Raw genomic sequence first — 25,898 nt, 5'->3', positions numbered from 1 at the left:
TGGGTGGAAACCATAAATAGGGTCAAAGGGGAGGAGTCCAGCCCCTCCCTGACCAACAAAATTTAATAAATAGGTATAGGAGAGGGCACATTTTGGACCAAAATTTGACACACCTGAGCACAGGGGAAAAAAATAAGTTCAACCCTACAGAATTTTTCAGCAGCCACGGTATGATGGAGACAGTAGCAATGAGAAAAAAAGACAAAAAGAGACAATGTAAGTGATAGAGGAGACAATGGCAGTGGGATATACTGTAAATCAATGGGGGGAGGGGGGGGGGGGGGGGGGGGGGGAGGAGACAGTGGGAAAGAGAGACATATAGACAGTGGCAGTGACAGGAAGGTGCTTAGTATGAAGGCTTAACTACAAAGAGAGACTGGGTAAGGGTTTAGAAAGTTCCGTGTTAAAATATCACGAATATTTTTGGTGAGGTACATTAAATGAGGATTGTGGCAAATGATTCCCCACTTTTGTGTCAAAGTCATCTTTATATTTGCCTTTCTTGTGCTCCAAAATTAGCATTTTTCCAGTTGTGTGTGTGTGTGTGTGTGTGTGTGTGTGTGTTTGTTTTATCGAGGTATTTCTCTAGATAATTTTTGCAGCACTTATGATTTTTGTACAATGAATACATCTAATGTAATAAATATTTGCAGGGGTGACAACTGAATTGTAGAAAATACAATATTTGCTTGTTGTGACCGACACACACCAATTACTTGCATTCTCTGGATGGTCCTCTCTCCATTTTCTGCTGTTGCAGCATCTTGGCTTTCTATCTTTAAAGTATGTAACTCTTTTTCTAGTGACATATTATAAATGAATTGGTCTGAAATGCAGAATATTGGTGATGGTGACTGACTGGTATGAATTACTTGCATTGTATGGATAGTCCTTTTTGTATGTATGTCTGGCACTTTTTCTCTGGTGTTTCAGCAAATATCTGCAACTTCATTTTTGCATTGTCTACCTGGAGTCTGCCCAAACAGACAGCGCTCGTAACATCTTTACACACAATGCCCAGTGTTGAAGGAAAGCGTCAGTTTGTTTCCCCATTACAAATAAAATGATTTTCAAAGCGGAATTTTACATACCCATTCAATAGAGAAGTCCCGGAGTAGTCTAGTGCGATATTTGTATTAAAAGGGATAGTAACAGCTGATGGTTGAGCTATGAGCCTTATTGCTTGTAAGAAAGGTACTGATGGTGTGCATTGGAGCTGCAGAAAGGGAGATCAACAAGTCAGCAACAGCATTAGGAAAAACTTTTGGTTTGTGGGAAGCAAATTAAGTCTTATAAAATTTAAGGCATCAAAGTGTTAAATTGTGTTGGGAACTTTACTACATACGAGCTGCGTATGTGACTGAAAAAGCTTTTGTAGAGAAGTTTGTGTGGAAATGTGTCTGAAACAAAGCAAAAAACTTTGTGCCAAGATGATGCTGAAATCGACAAAGCAATGTTTACCAGAAGAAAATTTGCAAGATGTGATTAAATGAAGGCAAGTTGCGTATTTGGATGAATAGAAAAAGGAACCCACAAGTGTAAAAGTTGTTCCTAGGTGTACTTAGAAGGTGCTTCTGGAGTGTCATAAAACAATATATCCACTTGCGAACTACAGTAATTTCTGATTGTTTCAAACCGTGTTAAGTGTTTGAATGACTAAGGATTTAAGTATATAACAGAACCACATAGTGACATTCAGGGACCAATGGATGCACATATAAACAGTACTGAAGGCTCCTGGTCATCCATAAGAAAATCACTGCACAATTAGTGAAAAGGATTATTATTAATATGTTCTTGGAGATGTGGTTCAGCTAGACAACTAAATAAAAGACTTTGTTTCTAAACCACACACATTTCACTTCTTTCATTTACAAACAGGGTGTATACGCGGACAAGGAGAAAAAATTCCCGAACCTCCCCGTTACAATAAATTTTCTCCCGTGAAAATACGTTTTTGCCATGTTAAGTGACAGTATACTTTCCCTCGGAACTGTAAAACTTATCCTTATAGGATATGGTTTTATACAGCAGCGTAGAATTGCCCGGCACTTTAGAAAACAATACTCAGGGGGAAAAAACACGTTTTGGAAATATCTTTGATGTGCACCAACATGTACGCTGCATATTTTCGTATTATGGAAGTATAAATTCGAATTCCACCAACAGGAAAAGTTAATGGTTTAAATTAATATACATAGTGTTACTACAAGAAAAGCAAAGCTCTCGCATATAATATTTGTCTCTAAGATTAATAAGCTACAAGAGAAGCTAAGCTTTCACTTATAATGTTGATCTGTTAAGCGCATGTTACACTATAAGATACATCATACAAATACGCCAGCAAAAGTTTTAATATTGACATAAATCTCTGATCTTCTGGGCTCTAAATTCTTCTAAATGGCTCGACATCAAAGAGTTGATTTTTAAAAGAGACCAAACACACTGTGATTTAAGAAATCCATCGTACATTCTCTCATACAGTTCATCTTGCGTAACAGGAAATTTACTTTGAAAATAACGCTTTCCAAACAACAATTTGCAATATTTTCCCATGACCTGTTAGAAATAGATTCATTTCAGCAGTTGTCAGGGAGCGCCAGATAAGAGGCGTCACCGCGCTTGGGCAGCTATGGTGATGTAGGAAGCCCGTATGTCCGTACGTGTAAAACATTAAAAGATTTTACATTATATCATAAAAGAAACAAGACACCAGAGAATACTCCAAGAGCGTCAGAATTTTGTGAACCATACTAAAATGCATAGTTCGCCTTACAGTGCACACTCGTATGTCCAGATTCTCAATGATGTAGGCCTCGACCATATATGAAGCTTTTCAGTGTGGTTTTCGGGATGTAAATTTTCTTGGAGTACCAATACTGTATTATCCCATGTTTGGTTCTTTATTATGACATAAAGCCATACGTGCTAGAAGATGAAAATGTGCACCTGAAATGCAGCGACAGTTGATACTAGCCAATAGTGTTGAATACATTAACTGCCTCAGCAGGAAAGCTTAATAAAGGCCAAATTTATTTATCAAACAGACAAAAATAAGTTCATTGTTCTCCAAGGCGATTAATGCTGGACTGTCAGAAAGGTGGAAATAAAATAAAATCTGGAACTAGTAACATAGTTTACCCTTCTGTAATTATGTGAATGTATTTTAATACCACTTGATAGCTCCCAGCCACAGAAATCTGTCTTGTTCTCATTTGACGTGAGAGCAGTAAACGAAGAGGAAACAGAAAAATCACTAAATGTAAAAATAGGTCACGTGGAGACTACTCTCCCCCCTCCCCCCCACCCCCCCCCCCCCAACTATAACTCAGACTGCTCTGTGCATCAGAACAAAACAGAAAAAAAAAGTTCATTTTGTAGCACACATCTTTCTGAAGAGTCTGATACATAAAAGATATATCTTTGAGGAAATGTAAGACACGTTATTTGGTCTTAAGTGTGCAGTGAGATGCCACGCATCTTCAAACAACATTGTTATACCGCACGTCACTGTATTTCGCTCTGAGGAACTCAAACGTGTATATTTTGTAATGGATGCCATCAAACTATTTCAGGACAGTGGAAATTAAAATGTCGATTATTTGTAACCAGGAGAACAAGAACTCTTCAGAAAAACTGGACTCTCTATTAGCTAATAACTAGCTCTTCTGTGTGACATAAAATTAAATGTAGGACACCTAAAACCAGTAAAAACAATAGACAGGCAAGACAGTACACATTTCTTCAATCCTTAGGTCCTAGCGATTTTTCTCTCTAATCTTGCTACAGCTTTACATGGCATGCTTTCCTTTCTGCGAAAGGACTATTACCTTATCAAAATTCGTCAAACGTTTTGCTCCATGAAAAATAGAAATTTCGCTGTCTACTACTGAAAAAGCTGTTGATACAAGTAGTACCCAAGACTGGTGTGGTTTCTCGATCTGATTACGTCCATTTTGTCACTGTGTGCTGGAGAAAACAAAATAGGCCTTTCTAATATTTCAACAATTGTAACACACACCAAATAAGCGAGACTGTTTTAGCAATAATGGTAATTTTTATAATACATCAGAATATAATTCACATAGTACCAATACGAAATACCTATTTGGCCTACTACAAGGAAAACGCTTTACGTTAGGTAATAGTTTCACATTTCATTCATATGCTCCAGTTTCTCACGCACGAGACTGAAAAGTAGTAGAACGAAATTTTTGTATAAATTTGGAATCGTCATATTCTTCCATAATTTGTGTGATGTCCCTGTTTCTTCTCCTTCCGCGTTCTAACAAACAGTCTTGTCATCACTAATTCTGCAACTATTCCTACCACTGTCAAAACTCATTTTCCAGTTAACTTCACTAACCCTGCCACAATCACCGGTTTAGTTATCCAGCGATTATTCTCTGGTTAGGCGTTATTACATGTTCGTACAATGCATTTTCCACACTACTCCCAGCTGCTAGCTGGGGACTACAACTGGTCCTGTCTCATGTAGTGATCGGGCCAAAAGAATTCTGTCAAAATTTCACTTCTTGGATACACTGAGAAGATAATACGTAATCTTTCTTACCTGTTAGTCGTTTATTTCCACTCTGGTAGTCTGAATCTATGGATTTCGCTAGTACTTATAACAATGCTGAACAGTCACGAAACCAAATCAACCACATAAACAAGCAGCGCTTGGCATTCACCAGTTCGGCTTTATTCCGCTCAGCTAATATAGCCCCGTCCCGTTTTGTCTGCCGGAAAGTTTATTTCTAGACGAGACGAGGATTCCCCTGGCAGAGACATCACGTACACTATGCACGCATTAAAAAATCAACTCATAATTCATTCAGAAATCAACTTAGAATGTGTTCAAAAACCAGCAGGGGTGCGTTTCAAAATCATATGAATAATCGATAGACCGACATGCGCTGGATGCTAGGTGCTTTGTGAAACAAGGTTTTTTTCTGAAGAATATGAATTTGCCCCCTCCCCCCGAAATTGCCGCCTGGTTCAGATACCCCTGTTTGCACTCACTCCCCACTTGATCTGGGCCTGCTGGAAATGTGTGAATCTGGCAGCTTGGGCACGGCAGTAAAATTTTTCCGGGTACCATGTGGCTGGTTGCTGCTTACACAGAAAACAGACACATTTCTGTACCCAGTGGCGGGAGAAGGTACTACTCATAAGCGACTCAACTGCGCGTGTGCATGAGCCCGCTCGTAACTGATTAAATGAGTCTAATGTAAACAGTTGTGACATCACGCTCATCTAAGGCAATTTGTTGTTACGAAGCATTGTATAGTCTTCCGAAAGCCTTTGTCACATTTTGCTGGTGGCAGACGCTTGTACGAGCACTGTGTTATTTTATATGGCGCATTCCCTTTACAATTTAAATTTTATTTTCGTTTTTCTCTCTCATTCATGTTTTAATGCTGCAGTATTATTCTGCAGTAGTGGGATACAGTAATATCCTTTGTCAGAGTAACGGTTCTCACCAGTCAAAATTACAAAAATTTAACTGAAAACTAAAACAACAAAAGATTCCCGGAATTCTAAAAAATTCCCAGATTTTTCCCGGATTTCTCCCGAATGAAAAAATTTCCGGGTTTTTCCCGGATCTCCCGGTTGTCCCGGGTCGTATACACTCTGACAAAGCATCAGCAGTGACACGCAATCATGTGTCTTGTAAATAAAAGGAAGCAAAATGAATATAGCATAAAATTAAACAATCTTTCATTAAGTTGCATACTCATGCCACATCTGCAAAAATATGATAATGATAAAAATCAGCTGTTATATTATTTACAATTTTTTGTAAGTATCTGGGTTTTTCTGGGAGAATTCAATTGCATCGTACTATAATACATAGCATGCTAAAGGCTGTTGTTGTTGTTGTTGTTGTTGTTGTGATCTTCAGTCCAGAGACTGGTTTGATGGAGCTCTCCATGCTACTCTATCCTGTGCAAGTCCCTTCATCTCCGAATAACTAATGCAACCTACATCCTTCTGATTCTGCTTAGCGCATTCATCTCTTGGTCTCCCTCTATGATTTTTACCCTCCAGCTTCACTCCAATACTACACTTGTAATCCCTTCATGTCTCAGAACATGTCCTACCAACTGATCCCTTCGTCTAGTCAAGTTGTGCTACAGATTCCTCTTCTCCCAAAATTCTGTTCAGTACCTCCTCATCAGGTACGTGATCTATTCATCTAACCTTCAGTATTCTTCTGTAGCACCATATTTCGAAACCTTCTATTTTCTTCTTGTCTAAACTGTTTATTGTGCATGTTTCACTTCCACACATGGCCACACTCCATAAAAATACTTTCAGGAAAGACTCTTGACACTTTAATCTATACTTGATATTAACAAATTTCTCTTCTTCTTCAGAAATGCTTTTCTTACCATAGGCAGTCTACATTTTATATCCGCTCTACTTCGATCATCATCAGTTATTTTGCACCCCAAATAGCAAATCCCATTTACTGCTTTAAGTGTTTCATTTCCTAACCTAATACCCTCAGCATCACCGGATTGATTTCGACTACATCTCCATTATCCTCGTTTTGCTTTTGTTGATGTTTATCTTATATCCTCCTTTAGAGACACTGTCCATGCCGTTCAGCTGCCCTTCCAGGTCCTTTGCTGTCTAACAGCAATGTCGTTGGCAAACCTAAGTTTTTATTTCTTCTCCATGGATTTTAATCCCTACTTAAAATTTTCCTTTTGTTTCCTTTACTGTGTGCTTAATATACAGACTGAATAAAATCAGGGATATGCTACAACCCTGTCTCACTCCCTTCTCAACAACTCCTTCCCTTTCATGCCCCTCAACTCTTATAACTGCCATCTAGTTTCTGTACAAATTGTAAATAGCCTTTCACTCCCTGTATTTTACCCCTGCCTCCTTCAGAATTTTGAGGAGAGTATTCCAGCCAAACACTTTCAAAAGCTTTCCCTAAGTCTACAAATGCTACAAAAGCAGGTTTGCTTTTCCTTAACCTATCTTCTAAGATAAGTTGTAGGGTCAGTATTGCCTTGCGTGTTCCAACATTTCTATGGAATCCAAATTGATCTTCCCTGTGGGTCAGCTTCTACCGCTTTTCCATTCTTCTATAAAGAATTTGTGTTAGTATTTTGCAACCGTGACTTATTAAACTGATAGTTTGGGAATTTTCATACCTGTCAACACTTGCTTTCTTTGGGATTTGAATTATTATATTCTTCTTGAAGTCTAAGGGTATTTTGCCTGTCTCTTACATCTTACTCATCAGATGGAAGAGTTTTGTCACAGCTTGCTCTCCCAACGCTATCAGTAGTTCCAATGGAAGGTTGTCTACTCCCAGGGTCTTGTTTTGACTAAGGTCTTCCCCTAGTGCTATATACCTCTACATCCTTACATTTGTCCTCTAGCCATCCCTGCTTAGCTATTTTGCACTTCCTGTCAATCTCATTTTTGAGACGTTTGTATTCTTTTTCATCAGTTTCATTTACCGCAGCTTTATAATTTCTCCTTTCATCAAATAAATTCAATATCTTTTCTGTTACCCAAGGATTTCTACTAGCCATCATTTTTTTACCTACTTGATCCTCTGCTGCCTTCTACAACCTCTAGTTCTTTCAGTTTATCCAGGTCCCATCTCCATAAATTCCTACCTCTTTGCAGTTTCTTCGGTTTTAATCTACAGTTCATAACCAATAAATTGTGATCAGAGTCCACATCTGCCCCTGGAAATGTCTTACAATTTAAAATCTTGTCCCTCAATCTCTGTCTTACCATTATATAATCTATCTGAAACCTTCCAGTGTCTCCAGGCCTCTTCCATGTATACATCCTTCTTTCATGATTCTTAAACCAAGTGTCAGCGATGATTAAGTTATACTCTGTGCAAAATTCTACCAGGCGGCTTCCCCTTTCATTCCTTATCTCCAGTCCATATTCACCTACTACTTTTCTTTCTCTTCCTTTTTCCTAAAGTCGAATTCCAGACCCCCTGACTATTGAATTTTCATCTCCCTTGACTATCTGAATAATTTCTTTTATCACATCATACACTTCCTCAAGCTCTTCATCTGTGGAGCTACAGTATAGCCCCGCTTATACTTTCCCTGAATTAACGTTTTCCGCCATTTATGACATTTTTTATTGGTCCTGTCAAATTTCCTATGCCCACAATGTTAATTTGCACCTGATTTTGCGTCAACATATTTATAATTTTCCTGCAATTTACGCATTACGAAAAAATGACGCTGGCATGATATTGGCCATCCAGTAGTGTTTACAAATATTACGTGATTAAGTTTCTTGACACCAGGGCCCTCTACCCAGCAGATTCGAACTGGTAAACCTGTAAAAGTTTGAACAATTTGTGCCGTATCTCCTGCCACTGCCAAGCTCTACTTTGCATGGTGTCTGATGGGTGTAACTAGGTTAATTCAAATGAAGATATCATGACCTACCACAACCATTTTCAAACTGTCTCCACTGCACAAATGCATTTTTGTCATTGATGTGATCATTGTGACACCTTCGTCGAACCATATTTAGCGTGTTTCAGCATATGGCCACTAGGAGCGCTAGTTGACACTGTTGTGGCATCGATAGGTCATATTGATCATAAACTACATGATCTTTGACTAACACGAGGTCAGTTCATTTGAGCCACCATGTAATTCTAGGAGTCTGCATTTATGTCTCTTGCTGTGTAAATGTGTACGACTACTGTGGAAATATATATTTATGTGCAGATATTTGTGGGACAGTCTGTTCAGTATACGTCTACACACATCACGTTCCCATACTGGTGACCTCGAAGTCTGCACGTCTTCTGTGACTACCGCACTGGGTGTTGTAGCATCAACAGGTTAAGTGCACGTGGCCGTGGCCGCCTCATCCAACGCTTCGTTCGAAGATTTGGGAGCTCAACAACGATCGCCAGACCTCTTCATTTCTTCGCCAACGACCAGTTCTACATTAGTTCACAGTGATTCGCTATCTCCAGCCACGTTAACCTCAAACTTTGTCACTCTACAATGGTCGAGTGCTACACCACTAACACAAACAATGGACTCAGGTTTCGTGTTGCCGGACTGTGCTCGCCAACTTGTGAAGTTTGAAGTGAACAATATTCAGAACTGCGTACTTATTGATCAATCGTATAATGCTCAAAGCAATCTACATTTGCATACATACTTTGACACTCAACGGACCGCAATGCCAGTACTGTGGTGCAATGTGCAACGCCGCCATTACTGCAAAACGTACCCAACCACTATCAACTGCAACCTGGTCCGGTTTTGCCTCATTTGCAAACTAATCAAGGACATTTCAGTGCGCAAGTTTTTGACCACTTCGGTTTGAGTGCATCATTCGGTGTTTCGCCTTCCAATGGCGTCTTACCAAACCAAAGTGACTTTCCACAAGTTCCACTGGTCATTTATAGTCCGACCTCACAGGGCGTGTCTTCAATGTGCTCGGAGAACTCAAACTTTTGTCATATGAGTTACCAACCCCATCCCCTCCCCCCACCACAATCGCAGGGGGCCCCAGTTCCAGCTGCTCACCCACTCGCCTCTCCCACAGCCCCGCCTGTGACTGCCGCACCGGCCTTCCAGGTTATTTCCGAGGTGGGTTAATTCAAATCAGTGCCTGTAGCCTACGGCCCTGTTTACTTGACCCCAGTGCCTATCAAGCAATCACCCGTTCCCACGGAACTGACCATGTCAGCTGCGTCGTGTTTTCGCGACACATCAAGGACAATGCAACCCGCAGTTGCTACAGACATTTTTGCCAGAAACACACCCACCTCGCCAGCCTGCTGTATACCCTCACCCATCACAGACCAGATAGTTTTCCCAGAGATACCAAAGCCGCCTTCGCCCCCACCTCCAAGTCATCTGCTGAAGCTGCCACCTTTATATGAGGACAACCCAGGGTCATGGTCTGCGCTTGTCGGGCATCTTTTTGAGTTGCATCACGTGTTCGACAACAACTCTTAAGTCCTGTGTCTCGTCACGCACCTCCATGATCATTCAGACTTAACTTGCAATCTACTCCTCTCACCACCGCCTCCACCGAAATAAGAATTCGCGAAGAAGATGATCATTAAACGACGCGCCTGCTCACCACAAGAATTAATCATCAAGATCTTGTACGAGGAATACCTGGGGCCCGAACCTCATCACAACTCTGGCCCACCTTCAGTTACTTGTGAGTGAGCATACCATGCTGGATGTCACTCTGTGGGCAGTGTTGTCTGCCAAGCAGCCTAATGACCTACAGAACTACCTGCTACCACACTCCTTCAAGTAAATCGGCTCTCATCTCCACATCGCAGACAAACTGTATACGTTGCTATGACAATGCCAGCCAGCTCACCACAACTGCTCCCCCTTACCGGCCGTCTGCTGGCAGAGGCAGGGCTCGCTCCGCCTCCGCGCCTTCTATATCGCCTGGCAGCATCTGCTCGCTCTCTCCTCTGTCCGAGCACTCCAGGATCGCCCATGCACCATGTGTGCCAGTATACATGCCAGAACAAATCAACGAGGACGAGCCTCCTCTGCTGCCGCAGTCACCACCACCACCACCACCACCACCACCAATACCACCACCACCACATCCGGCTCATCCATACCGCTGGTACCACAAAGTTTTCGCAAAGGATGCTAAGAAGTGCTGCTTACCTTGCCAGCACCCAAACGCTGACCACAGGACCTAAAAGACGCAGAGTCTTGCGAGGAACTTCACAGGAGTCCTCACACATTCCACTCCGTCCACTCGTCCGTCCTGCTGAGCGGTTGTTTGTACATGACTGATATTTTGTCACAGCTCACTTTCACTTTCATAGTCGACACTGGTGCTGACATGTCTATCATACCTACATCGATGACTCCCCCCAACCCCCGTTTTTTCACCAATGAGGTCACTTCTACAAGCTGTCAACGCATCAACATTACAAACCTCAGACTCTGTCAAAGTTACGGTGCACCTACCTTGTTCTCTGTGGACTTACTACATTGCCGACATTGATGAACCAATTCTCGGTATGGATTTTTTATCCCATTACAAACTCTCTCCAAATGTAGTTCAGGGCTCAGTGCTACACCATCCCACTAACACTCAGATACAGTGCTCCCGCACTTATGTTCCCAGGTATGCTTCTCTCGCGACATGTGAGGTAGTACGGGAGTGCTACATTGTGACCTGTGTAACTAATCTACTGTAAGAAAACGACTCGGCAGCACAACTCCGCCGGGATGACAACGAGCTGAAACAACACATCGTACACACATACAACAAGCTCGTTGTGGCTTGTAACTCGCTGCTAAAACTGCGGTCCACAGTTCCGCCACCTATTCGAGCTTCTCCGGCTGACACCAGCTTGGACACTCATCAGGTTAGTCCTAACACATTACTCCCTTGCTACGATTCGCGTCCAGTAGACTGCACACCCCCGACACGCTCGCCACGTTTAGTGCCTTGTGTTTCAAACAGTGCTTCTACTGCCAGTTGCACATGCAATGTGACCATGCACACCGCGCAACCAGTCGCCCCGTGTGTTGATAAACATTCCTACTCTCTCACACGCCAGCCACGTGACTCGGTGGCCATCGGTGTTCCATGTGCTAAGCCAATGCCACTCTCACCTGCAGCAGTTATCAAGTGCAAGGTTGACAGCAGATACTCACCAGGTGTTCTAGCCCACTCCGCACTGCGCACGCAGCCTCCCTCTCCACACAAGTGCACACCGCGCTCACGTACTAGGCATGTGACTTTCGTGCTGCCCTTTCCCACTCATGCTTACAGCTACACCTTGTCGCACCCTACTCGTCCAAAAACTTCGCGTCAGGGCAATGATCAGTCTCATGTGTAGTTCTCAGTTTCTTCCGTCACTGACGGAATGATGCACAAGATAGTTATCACTGCCGGCCCTCCTATTAGGCACAAGGTTAGACACCTCAACCCTATTAAGTCGTGCACGGCCTGGCAGCAAATTAACGAACTTTTGCTGCATAACCTTGCTCACCCTGGCGTCTGCACCACTACATGGCTCATCTCCGAGAGTATCGTTTGGAAAAAATATTCCACCCACAGAGCAACGGGCTGGTAGAACGGTGGCACCACACTCTGAAAACGGCCCTCAGGTGCCATGACTGCCTCTGGTCCGATGCCCTTCCATGGGTGCTCCTCTGCCTCCGCTCAACTTTCAAGCCAGACTTACAGGGAACTATCTCAGAATTTGCTTTCAGGGTGAACCTTGTCCTACCAGGGGAACTTATTCAGCCTCAGGTACCAGAAGATTCCCCCCCCCCCCCCCCCCCGGATTTCATAAGCTGTAACTGTTTCATTACACAGACTAAAACCAACATTCATGGACCCCGATGCCCCCTGCTGGCTCAGTCAGATTCTTCTAACGACTCTCCCACCAGTCTCTCTCCTGTCATGGAGTGCGACAATGTTTCTCCTTGGGCCACCACGCCGATTTTTTCACCCGATGCCACCCTGTCGCCATTCACAGGTTTCTCGGATACATCAACCACCACCCCATGTGCGGGTTTTGCTGCTACCTCACCGACTACGGAGACACCCCTCTGCCAGTCACCCTGCTCTACAATGTACCCCCACACCACGTGGATGACATTTCAATTGTAACTCTCGACGACCGGATTCTCATTCTAGTCACAGACACAGCGACCTCGCCACCCAATGACCAGCTAATCGTCAAGTGTTGCGCATAGCCTCACCCTCCCTCGTGAGTGGGACCCAATGACAATCCGCGTCTTCATCTTGCCGGATGGCTCATTTAGCATCTGGGCTTGCCACACCCTCACCCCGCCATCTGCCGTTCCGCCCGCCTGCTCACAGGCCAGCCACTGCATCGTCCGCCCTCACTGGCTTCCGACATGGACCTACCTACTATCGCTCCGCCTCTGCACCTTGCCCCCGTAGAGGTGGAGGTCCCAGTCTTGCCAGTGAGGGGGGGGGGGGGGGGGGGGGGGGGCGTCCATATCAACCATGAACAACATGATCTTTGACTGAGATTGGTTCATTCGAACTGCCATGTAATTCTAGGAGTCTGCATTTATGGCTCTTGCTATGTACATATGTACCACTACTGTGGAAATATATATTTATGTGCAGTTATTTGTGGGGCAGTTTGTTCAGTATACCTCTACACACATCACGTTCCCATACCATCATTCGCTTTGCATTGCTCAAATGTTTTAAGTTTAAACACTGCACCAGTTACACATTTCATTCACGTTGAGCAAAACGTGTTTCGAAAACTTATTCTCGTTGTCAAGTGCAGTATTTACGTATGTATTTTTTGTGAGTGATAGTTTGCGAGGCACAGTACCTGATAACCTCAACAAAAAAAAAATGACTACAGTGCAAGACACGCAGAACACCACATATTCAAACACCACACAAAATACTTATTTACATTTTTGTACTTGACAAAGAGAAAAAATTCTCGAAACGTGTCATGTTAAGAATAAAAAATAAGTAACTACTGCAGTAATTCATTATTTAAATAATGAATGATAGCTGCAGGCTTTCAAGATTGATTATGACATAAGAAATTGAGTCAAACATTCCTATATCCCATACAGTTATCATCTCCAGTTACATCAGCAGTTTTTATTAGATAACAAACCTTCATTAGATAATAAACATGTCCCTGACAACTCTTTCGATGCCTGATATATACATATTTCATACATAAAGTGCAATATGTAACTTTTACAGTTTAAAACATTATCTCCCACATTCTACATTTTCCTGCATTTTACACCAATTTTTTGAAGTCCCGTGAAAAGTGTAAAAGCAGAGTTCCACTGCAGTTGGCATACAAACTTGTACTACTGTGGTATGCATGGGCTTCGTGTCTATCTTGGCTACAATAATGCGTTCACCATGCTATTCATAGTAGCTTATCCTCGTCCCTATTTTTTTTATTCATTATTAAACCTACGCCTGCATTACCATTATTTGATTTTGTATTTATAACTGGTTCTTCTGCCACCAAACTTCACTAATTCCCACTAGATCTAACTTTAACCTATCCATGTACCTATTGTTGTTGTTGTTGTTGTTGTCGTCTTCAGTCCTGAGACTGGTTTGATGCAGCTCTCCATGCTACCCTATCCTGTGCAAGCTTCATCATCTCCCACTACACACTGCAACCCATATCCTTCTGAATCTGCTTAGTGTATTCATCTCTTGGTCTCCCTCTATGATTTTTACCCTCCAATGCAAAATTTGTGATCCCTTGATGCCTCAGAACATGTCCTACTAATCGGTCCCTTCTTTTTGTCAATGAATAGGGAAGCTAAGATGATGGAACAATTGATTTGTGTACACAGTGACAACAGTGATTTGGTTTCAGTCATGGGAGAAAGCACATTTACCTGTTACTATGTTACAATGCAATATTTGTTTCTCCCATGACTGAAACCAAATCACTGTTGTCACTGGGTACACAAATCAATTGTTCCATCATCTTAGCTTCCCTATCTGAAACTAGTTTTCAAGATATGGGTTAGGCTATTTGCTGTGAACCATTTGAATACTTGGTTAGTGATTGACTGAACAGTATCCTGCATTGTGGAGTTGAGTGTTTTGACCAGAATATTTGTATCAGCAAATATCACTATTTTCACTCTATTCTTCATTGTAATTGGTTGATCATTTATGTAGAGCAAGAAAATCAGTGGTGAAAGGATCGTGCCCTGGGAGATGCTGCATTTTACATTTCCCCCATCTGAGTTTATTATTACACCTACCTCCATGAAGACAACTCTGTTTTCCTGTTGTATAAGCAAGATTGCAGCCAGACAAAGGATTGTCTTTGATATTTATGAGGGGAATTAACTTGCAGACACAGTATTTTCAGAATATAGAAGCATGATATAAGAACTATATCCAGTGTCAATTCCAGAAAAAGCAACATCTAAAAAGACTTCAAGGGGTTAGCTAATTACAGGAATGAGTCAGACACATGGGTATACATGTATCCAACAATCACCAAATGTTAAATATCACTTATAATATGTGGTAGAGTTCCGGGTTGAATTAAAGAACTTTATTTGCACTCAACCATATTTTCACATAAACTCATCATCAGATCCACAGATTATGGCTGCACTTAAATGTACACCTTTAACTTTTCCCATATTCCAAAGACCAATCTCCTGCCATTTGTAGAATACGACTAATATAATTTAATATAAACTATTTTAAGTTTATATGAAAAAACCACTGACTTACCGGTACTATTTCTTCTGTGGTCACCACAGCATCGTCATCATCTATGTCTTCAAATCTGCACTGTGTCCACAGGCACACAAAAACAAGTGCGCAAATGTAGATGTAAGAAGAGTGATACAGTTTAAGCCTCATGGTTTACTTATCTGAAAACAAATGACTAACGTAAGTAATAATAAACTTACTAAAATATAAAAATTACCATAAGCAACTTGCACATAAGAAATGGAGGCCTACTTGTCAAAAATTTTACTATGAAAACTACAGCAGAAAAATTATCATTTCAGTCACAATCAATGAATACTGTACGTATAAGTCAAATATAAAAAACAGTGAAAATGTGAGTGAATATTACAGAAATATTATTAACGCCTTATTGGTGATTGTCTTATTAACCCACTGGCTTATACAGCCTGCTCACAACTGGCCACAGGTTTCAAGTCTGTTATTACATCGCCTGCTATGAAACGGTCTTAGTAGTGTTTCTTCTCTGTTAATAGATGGCATGACATATTATATACCTCAGGAAAGCTGAGAAAGCAGCCTGTTTAGTGATACATGCACTCTCAATGTCTTTCAAATTTTTGCGAGTTATAAACAATTGTTTTCAGTTTTGTTAGGTTTATCCCTCCCAATCCTATCAAGAAAACACATACCAGAAATAGTGTAGTGTGCACAGCAAGAAACAAGAAAATTCATACACAGTGTGAGAGTGAGAAATGTCTAGTGGTGTTGCATATGCCCATATTTTTTCAGGTATACCACATCAACAAAAACTTTAAAACAGTATTAGCTTCGTTCATCACTTCAGTAAATAGTAAGGATAGACGTACACAGAATTCCTATCAAAAGAATTACATAATTTTGAGAAAAGCGTGTATGATAAACTATGCTGGTTTTTGTAAATTTACATAGAAAATATAGGGTCAACTATGGGGGAAAACAATGGTAAGTCAATGGGTTAACTGACAAGAAGAGGATGACACCAATGGTGGGTAGAAAGAGTATGTTGACAGAAGTACACTTAAGGGAGATTGGAGGAAAGAATGGAGGGAAGGGTGTGAGGTTGACAGGGTTTTTGGACACTTTAGCAGTACGGATCTCAGTCCAAGGATAAATGTTAAGATTTCCACAGAAATGAAAATATCAGTGTATAGAGCTCCAGCCTATACTGATACATATCTCACAAAACCTTCAACTACATTCTGCCACGTGAGCTTAAATCTGCTAGATTAAGTCACTGACAAACCAGGGCTGGCAGTTATTAAAATCTAATTAGTATAGAGTATGTAAGATATTTTTTCCATTTTGAAAGTGCTACAGATGGATGACGTGCATCTCTCACATAGCAAATAAAAGTTAGGATAAAACTGAATTGCCAAATCAGCATGCTTCAGAAGAGCAGTTGTTATACTAAGATGAGAAACAAGTCATTGAAGAAGAACAACATTTGTGGAACATTAGGATCTAATGTTCTGACAACACTGGTGTCATTACTGACAGTGCACAATCTAGTATGGGAAAGCTATCAGCAATGTCCCTTTCATAGGAACCAGTCAGGCATCTGTTCCAGTGATTAAGACAAAAATTATAGAAAAATCTAATTCTGGATGACCGAACAAGAATTTGAGCACTGCTCCTCCCAAGTCCAGTGTCTAGTCACAGAGCCATTTCGCTCAATGGAAAACTGTAGCCCCTACAGCTGTTTTACTGGACAAAAGAATTGAATGGTACAAGGACTCTTCAAAACTGCACAACCCAAAAGTTTTCCCACAAGTAAACTACAATTGTAATTACGTATCTTTCAAATCACAATGAAAATTTTCGAAATCTGAATTTTACTTATTTTACACAAAATGAGTAATAATTACACAAAGCAATAAAAAATAAGTTTTGAATAGCCTACCATATTGAAATGGATGGATGTGTTAATCTAATAGACCACGCACAGCGGACCAGTGACTTTAAACACAAATTACTGAGTGATTATGACACTGCACTCTCATTTAGAATTAGAAGGCAAATCACTGTCTAACCAGCCTGTGTTAGGGTTTTTGTGTTTTCCTACTCCATTTAATGTGAATGATGGTGATGTCACTTTTGTAAAGAAAATTATCAATTTCCTTCCCCATCCTCACCCAATAAAGTCTTGCACTAAAGATACCAGTTCTGTCCAATCACAACTAACACAGTAGACCAAACAATTAATTTGTGATAAATATTTTCAACATTTGTTTACTTCTGTATGGCTTTAAGAGCTTATGCCCTACTGTACTTAATGTAAAAATATTGACACTAATAAATGTATTCAGTGTAAGCCATGGTCATTAGACTAGTGTTATCTGTACAGCACATACAATAGTATATCAAGAATACAGATGAAATCTTTGGCTAAAAACTGATCAGGGTTTTCATTTACCATATATAATACAAGCACTAACAACCTACCAAATTTAGTTCCATGGAACAGTAAAATTCAGCCTTGAGAACTGCAACAAACTATCTCACTTGTCAACATTTCTAAAATGTAGTAGAAACAAAGGCCTATATATGTTATATACATCTGTGCATAGTATTTCAACACTGTGTGTTCAAACATTCTGAATGTTTCAATAAAACTTTTTTTGTAAACACTTACCAGACTGCATGCTGCTGGTATGTTTCTTATGTGTCATTAGTGATAAGGTGCAGTTAAAGGAATTGCGATATTGAGGAATCTGTAGCAATGAAGAGTTTCAATAGTGAACATTTTAAATGGAATAATGTTTGAACTTCAACTTGTTTATATCGGTGGGTACCATACATGGATGAAAATTTTGTATGTTGTGAAATCCTCAATTACACAAAATATTTGCTGTCCAGAAGATGGAAGAACATTATAACTGCATAAATAAGATGGTATCAGCAATGTACTCACTGTTTTTCCAAGTACATCTACACTACTGCAGACTACAAAGGACGGAGTACTCCCCTTTGTGTAGCAATATGGAGTGTGGGAAGAGCTAGTGCTTAAAAATGTCTACACAAGATGCAATCAGCGAAATCTTGTCTGCTATGGAAGTGGTACATAAAGGGGGGTGGGGTGGGGGGGGAAGGTTATCATATGTTTCTTGATATCTCAATATTGTTCCTCGAAACATTGTAAGTACGTACATTTTCATAAAATAGATGGCATTTTCTAGCACCTACCAACTGAATTTTTTCAGCATTGCAGTGACACACTACTGTGATTAAAACAGATCTGTAATCATTCAGGGGCCTTCTGTCACTACTTCATTTATTTTAAGTATCAACTACTGCATCCATCTGGAATGGGTCCCCAAACACTTAAAACAATATTATGGATAGGACGTCCAAATGTTTTCTAAGCACTCTCCTGTGTAAAAATTTCACCAGTATCTTACCAATGAACTGAAGTCTCCCAACTGTTTCACATGTGATTGAGCCTAGATGGTAATTCCATTTTACAACACTGCAAATTGTTACATGTAGGCCTTTGTACAAGCTCACTGATTCCAATTGTAACTAACTCGTATTGTAGCACTCGAATACATTTTTTTTTTTTTTTTTTTTTTTTTGCTTTTGTAAAGTGCCAAAAAGTTTCATTTGTGAATCACTGATGAAAGTTACAAATCTTTGTAGAACAATTCTTATTAAGGTCTGGCTAAATGAGCTACACTGTTTAGAGAAGACTAACATTTAACTCAAACTGTGTTGTACTGAGAAACATTCTTACCAGTGCCTGCCAACCAACTGAGGAAAACTGCAGTGTGTGATTGCCCTACTGCACGTTTGGTCAGGTTTTGACCACGCATTTACGCCTATATCTGCAATGATGTGGCAAGAATTGGCTAATATTTACAGGACTGCAACTAGCTAACCTATGGGTACGCCATCGACGGAAACAAGAAAGAAATTTTTAGTATATCCGATTCGGTAAGAAGACAAGAGCTATGACGATTACACGGACTTCAACTTGCGCTTTACAGACTCTCGGCAACGAGCATGTTCGATGTCTTTGTTGTCAGACAAGTGATTCACGAACATAACAAGGTGTAAGCAAGCTCACTTTTGAAGAAGTACACACGCATGTGAATTTTCCGTCGAAACCAGTCAACAGCATTCCTTACGTAATAACTTTGATTTACTGCAAACAGAAAAAATATCCTCTAACAAAACTAAAGCTAAAATTTATTGTTTGGTTAAATGTGGGTAATTCTTAAGAAATGATATATGTATTTTGTAAAACTATATTTTGTCCACAAACACACACACACACTCAATCATGTGATAGTTTTAATCCCATTACCTAACGTTTAACCGTATAATCTTCCTCACGCCAAGATTATGAGCATATATCTCTGCAAATGCATCCAAACTGTGTCTCAAATTTAACATCCGTTTATGTCGCGGTGGCTAAATTGGAATCACGTAAACAACTATTACCATTTCCTGCTTATAGCACCCTACACGCCACACAAGACCGGTGTGAACCAAGCCAATCAGCAACAAACAGTTGTTTAACTGCTACACTGCCACGTAATGTAAGGTTCCTTCCTTCGAGACTTATGTGGTTTCTTTTTTATAAATAATTATATAAAAGAACTTGTTCCTATGACATTTAATTACATTAACTGCAATTATATTACACTATTCCACAACTTACAAATCAGCCGACACCTGATAAACAAATCAACATCTCCTGCGATCTATACGACGGCTCTACTCCAGAGACAATAATGTAATAGAATGACAATAATAGGGAAGGATCATATTGTTTTGATAGTAGCGACAGATGAATATAGTGACGTAAATAAGTTTAAGTATACTAATCAATAATTGGGTGTTACGTATTATGTAACGTGATAAACATTGAAACATTCTGCTAATAGCGAAGTAGTGGCGAAGTACGTCGGCACACGTACAGCAGGATACTTTTTTAGACTTGTGTTCCATGTATCAGTTAAAGGACGCAAGCGTGGCCTATATTTGCTGTAACTGAATTCGGAAAACATTCGTTATGCAAGGAGAAACAAGATTGCTAAAAGTATTTACTATGAATTGCTGGTATGTAACTTACATAACACTGATAGCTACATAAGTATAGGTTATGACAAGGATCGAAACGTAGGTGGAGAACCTTCAGACATAACTTCAGCGTTAATGTCATTCAGTGTCAACTACATTACAGACCGCAAATTTTTCAATATTAGTAGTATTATTATTCAAGAATCTAAAAAAATGTTAGTATCAATAAACGAGCAGTGGGAACAGAACTGATGTCTACAGCACATCTTAAGAATTTCACTTTACGTTTAGCGGAGTGTGAAACACATTGCTGTAATAAAGGTTTTGTCGTGTGCGCATTCAACACACTTGGCCGTTTATTTGTGCTGTCTACATCTACTCTCTGCAATCCACCTGAGGTACATGACAGAGGGTACGACCCATGGTACCAGTTATTAGGGTTTCTTCTGGTTCCATTCACGTATGTAGCGCGGAAAGAATGATTGTTTGAACGCATCTGTGCGTTCAGCCATTATTCTAATCTTATCCTCACGATTCCTGCGTGAGTGATACGTAGGAGTTTGTAGTATATAATTTAAAGCCAGTTCTTGAAACTTTACAAAGGACTTTCTTAGGATAATTTACGTCTGTCTTCAGGAGTCTGCCAGTTCCTTCAGTATCCCTGAGTCACTCTGCCACGGATTAAACAAACCTGTGACCATTCTTGCTTCCCTTCCCTGTATATGTTCAATATCCCCCGTCACAATATAGTGGAGATGCAGAGCTGGGCTCAAGCTGCCAGAGACTGTGATCGTGTGTTTTGTGTGTGTTGTCTATTTTTGACAAAGGCCTTGTTGGTCGAAAGCTGACTTTGACAGTTTTTGTGTTGTGCCTTTGTGTGACTCAGCATTTCCATTGTATGGTGAGAAGCATCTGAAGAATAGGATACTAGTGCTAGCGAAGGTGAAAAACTTGTATCCTGTACTTCAGTTAAACTATGTAGGTCAGCTGAAGAACAGGATACAAGTTTTTCGCATGTCGCTTTTTTCCAGCTTCGGTAGCACTAGCATCCTGCTCTTCAGTTGAATTATACAGCTCAACTGAAGAAAAGGATACGGTAGATGATGTCAATGTTACGTATATTGGTTTTTCCATCTTCTCTAGCAGTAGTATCCTATTCTTAAGTTGGCCTGTATATGTCCACTTAAGTATGGGATGCAAATTTTAAATATTTGGAGCCTTTTGCCTTTGCTAACACCCTATTCTTCAGTTGACCTGTATAATTCACCTGAAGTACGAGATACAAATATTATGTATGTTGGTCTTTTTGCCTTCTCTAGCGAAGGCAAAAAATAGAGACATACGTATATAGGTCAACTGAAGAACAGGATACTATTTTCGTAGATCAAATGAGGCGAAACATTCCAATGTTACATATGTCACTTTTTTCTTCTTTACTAGCACTAGTATCCTTTTCTTCAGTTGACCTAATAGATCAGCTGAAGTATGGGATACAAATTTTTCGTATGTACTCATTTTGCCATTTATAATACTAGTGTCAACTGAAAAATATCGTAGTAATACTATTACCAATAAAGGTGAAAAAAGCGACAAGTGTTAAATTTATATCCCGTACTGCAGTGAAGACAGATAAACCCGTACCTACAGAACTGTCCAGAATGAAAACCAGTTCTTCAGAATATCTCAAACTTGCTAAGAATGAAAATAGGTGCCAAATGAATTGGAATGAACAAATGATTTACATTAATACAAACAACAAAAATCGTATCAATGTTTAGCCATGTCTTTTAAAAACACATGCATTTATTTCAATTTACAATGATGATGCCTCACAACGGAATATAAGCGATGTACTATCTATTACTCGAAAATAAAGGCATTAATATCTAAGAATAAACTATGACGTCATTAGTCAAAGCTGACTGGTTGTATCCATTGATCAGTTGACTTGTACCGGTCCCACCACTTGAGCAGTATTGTAGAACTGGTCGCAAGAGTGACTTGTAAGCAGTCTCTTTTGTAGACTAACTTCCCCAGTATTCTACGAATAAACTGAAGTCTACCACCTGCTTTACCAACGACTGAGCCTATGTAATCATTCCATTTCGTATCCCTATAATGTGCTACATCCAGGTATTTGAATGAATTGACTGATTCCAACAGTGACTCATTGATATTATAGTCATAGGATACTAAAATTTTTCATTTAATGAAGTGTAAAATTTTACATTTCTGAACATTTATACCAAGCTGTCAGTCTCTGCACCATGTTGAAATCTTATCAAGATCTGACTGAATATTTATACAGCACCTTTTAGAGTGTACTCCATTGTAGATAACGGCATCATCTGCAAAAAGCCTGATTTTACTATTAACTTTGCATGCAAGGTCATTAATACACAACATGAACAGCAACACACTTCCCTGGGGCACAACGAAAGTTACTTCAACATCTGACGATAACTCTCCATCCCAGATATCATGCTGTGTCCTCCCTACCAAAAAGTCCTCATTCTAGTCACAAATTTCACTTGATAGTCCATATAATAGCACTTTTGGCTAAAGCGTAGGTGTGGTATGGCATCAAATGCTTTCGAGAAGTCAGGAAACACTGCATGTTCCTGGTTGCCTTGCTCCAAAGCTTTCAGTATGTCATGTGAAAAAGTTCGACCACACGTAATCAATATTTTCGAAATCCATGGTGGGTGGCACTGAGGAGGTCATTCTGTTCAAGATACCTCTTTATGTTTGAGCTCAGAATGTGTTCTAAGACCCCATAACAAATTGATGTCAAGGGTGTTGGATAGTAGTTTTTTTTGGATCACTTCTACTAAACTTGTAGACAGGTGTGACTTGTGCTCTTTTTTCCAACAACTGGGTTCAGTTTTTTGTTCCAGGGATGTACAATAGATGGTAGTTGGAAGAGGGGCTAACTTGGCCACAAATTAAGTATAGAATGTGAGAGTTTCCATCAGGGTTTGGAGCTTTGTTCAATTTTAATGATTTTAGCTGTTTCTCAACACCACTGCCACTAATATTTATTTCATTCATCTTTTCAGTGGTACAAGGATTAAATTGGGGAAATTCTTCTAGTTTTTCCTTTGTAAACGAACATTTGAACATGGAGTTAAGCATTTCAGCTTTTATTTTGCTACCCTCAATTTCAGTTCCTGTCTGGGCACTAACTTTGGTGCTACTAACTGCCTTTACATACAACCAGAATTTCTTTGGATTTTGTGAAATGTCGTTTGACAATATTTTGCTATGGTAGTCCTTGAAAGCATCAGGCATGGCTCTCATGACAGCCAAATGTGTTTCATTCAGCATCTGTCTGTCTATAGCCCTATGCTTTGTTTTATGCATATTATGCAGTGATATCTTTTTTTTTAGAAGTTTCTTTACAGCGACTGTGTACCATGGAGGTTCTCTCCTGTTGTGAACTGTTCTTCTGGGTTTATATCTATCCAGTGCATGGTCAACTATTCTTTTAATAAACACAAACAGTAATGATACTTGTTAACAGCCCATGCTTATTGACAGGTTGCACATATCTGAAGTTGGACTCCTTTATGAAACCCATGACCATAGTATAATTGAATCTTGGTGACATAAAGTTGCCATTCATTACTATGCATCATGCAGGATGCGTGTTTATATAGTACCGGGAACAGATCAAAACTATCAGTCTTAATTAAGACATATTGTTGTTGAAGACTTTTTTCTCCTTCTAAATTTGGTCTGAGGATTCTCCTTTCCCTCTTTCAGGTTCTTCCATGTGCCTTTTTTTTATTCAAACTGAGACACTCTGAAGTATAGAATCCTAGTTTTATAACTGATTTATGGTGCATGATTTTGGCCTTGTAATATAGACCTATCACTCTGTTGTTGTACCTATTCTATGTTAATTTGTAAGCAAGGCCTATTTTTGTGGCTCTTATTTTGCATCTGTTTTCCTAAGTATTTGAATTTGTCTGCCCTTTTAATCTTCCCAACTTCTTCACCACCAATTATTTTTCCCCTTGGTGTCTTTGTTGCATATATTCTGAATTTTCATATGAGACTTTGAGAAGCATTTTCCAGTGATTTCATGCAAGATCTCCAGCAATCTTTGAACATCCTTCCAGTCTCTGACTAGAAGAGTAAAGTCATCAGCAAAAGTCAACACCTGATTTTGAGTTGTTTTCTTTCTTCCCAAGGTGTGTTCCACTTATTCCTTCCAAGTTTAGACCTTATTTCCAGGTTTTCTTGTTTATTTTCTGTATTTCTCACACAGGAAGTCTGCAACACTATGAGGAACATGAACAGCAGTAATAATAATAATGTGACTGTATAACATATTAGTTTCAAATTAAAGATATGGGAAACTTATTGGCAAGAGGTGTTTTTATTTCCCAGCTGAGGATATATCTTGAATGATCTGCTTGAGAAGAACGAAAGGAAAGATGACTAGATCAAATAGCAATCTTTTACCATCATAACAAAAACATTATACCATAAATTTCATTCTTTTAAGTAACAACCCCAGTTTATTTCACCTTTTATAATCTTCTAAAGATTAGTAGTAGAGTTATTCTTGGAATTGTATAGTTTGTTGCAAATCATCATTAATTATTTTGGATACCTATTGAAAATGGATGCTAAGCAGTAATTCATGCCATAGGCGAAGACATATTCCTTCATCTACCTCAGATCTGCACTCTGGTCTGATTTTGAGTATGCTTATACTGTAACAGTACCAGAAAATGCTTTTAATTCTTAGTATTATCAAAGCTATGGATATCTGTGTCCTACTATTTTCCATACAGCATAGTAACACACTTAGACTGCTTTTACTTCTGATTAGCAGCATCACAGTCAGTGGACTGTTTTTTTTGCAAATGAGGGACTAATGATCTCATTGTTCGGTTCCTTAATTCCCACACAATCAAGTAACCCATCGGCAAAAAAAATGTCTTTTGGTTCCATTACAAGTGTGCTCATGTACATAGTCAATTACAATAAATCTATGATCAAAAGGAATATTTATATTAGCTTTCTGGTTCAACAAGCGAAGTAATCTTAAAAGCTGCTGTAACATAATCTCTTCTTTGTGTGTGTGTGTGTGTGTGTGTGTGTGTGTGTGTGTGTGTGTGTGTCTAAGATAAGATAAGATACTATTGTTTTTTTTTTTTTTTTTTTGTTTTTTGTTTTTTTAAGAAGGCAGACTAAGCAGTAGCTTAGCCCAAGAATCTAGCTTAGGCTGGAAAGTGGCAGTTTGGTTGTGAGTTGGCAAAGCCAATGGATGTGAAGGCAGAATACGTGGTTGTGGTGACGGACTGAAGTATGACTTATTGTAACTTACCCCATTAAAAAAAAAATCTCTGATGTGATGTTATTTTTGTCATGTTGTTTACACTATTTGGTGCACATTTCCCATATCACTTATCCAAGCCAGTCACTAGTATTGAATGTCCCTCTGTATTCTAAGTGTACTGCAGTGTCAGGAAAGAGCATATAGGTTAATAAATAATACCTAAAATATGGTTTAAAAAATGGTATGTCTTGTACTGAAAATACCATTGTTGTCTGAATGAATTTGCCCTGAAACTTGGTTCCATTTGTTTTCAAGG

The 25,898-nt window shown here is 39.6% G+C and overlaps 2 protein-coding genes across 6 annotated transcripts in view; one reads left to right on the top strand and one right to left on the bottom strand.

Annotated features, from left to right (window-relative positions):
- The window catches only part of LOC124805242 (calnexin-like), a 73,364-nt gene extending 53,347 nt beyond the window's left edge, over positions 1–20,017 (bottom strand). Inside the window, exons 1-2 of one of the 5 annotated variants that reach the window (XM_047265752.1) lie at positions 19,928–20,017; positions 15,265–15,407 (exon numbers count right to left, since the gene is read on the bottom strand). In XM_047265752.1, coding sequence (XP_047121708.1) covers positions 15,265–15,396 — 132 coding nt within the window. In that variant the 5' untranslated portion in view covers positions 15,397–15,407; positions 19,928–20,017. Of the gene's footprint in view, positions 1–15,264; positions 15,408–18,997; positions 19,366–19,570; positions 19,902–19,927 lie in introns of those variants that run through there. The other 4 variants (XM_047265751.1, XM_047265750.1, XM_047265753.1 and 1 more) reach the window with 4 other exon arrangements.
- The window catches only part of LOC124805244 (putative neutral sphingomyelinase), a 115,079-nt gene continuing 109,194 nt past the window's right edge, over positions 20,014–25,898 (top strand). Inside the window, exon 1 of the mRNA XM_047265755.1 lies at positions 20,014–20,328. Coding sequence (XP_047121711.1) covers positions 20,282–20,328 — 47 coding nt within the window. The 5' untranslated portion in view covers positions 20,014–20,281. The remainder of the gene's footprint in view (positions 20,329–25,898) is intronic.

This window comes from Schistocerca piceifrons, chromosome 7, assembly GCF_021461385.2.
Source record: "Schistocerca piceifrons isolate TAMUIC-IGC-003096 chromosome 7, iqSchPice1.1, whole genome shotgun sequence".
Taxonomy (NCBI): Eukaryota; Metazoa; Arthropoda; class Insecta; order Orthoptera; family Acrididae; genus Schistocerca; species Schistocerca piceifrons.
This window is presented reverse-complemented; position numbering and strand designations above follow the sequence as displayed.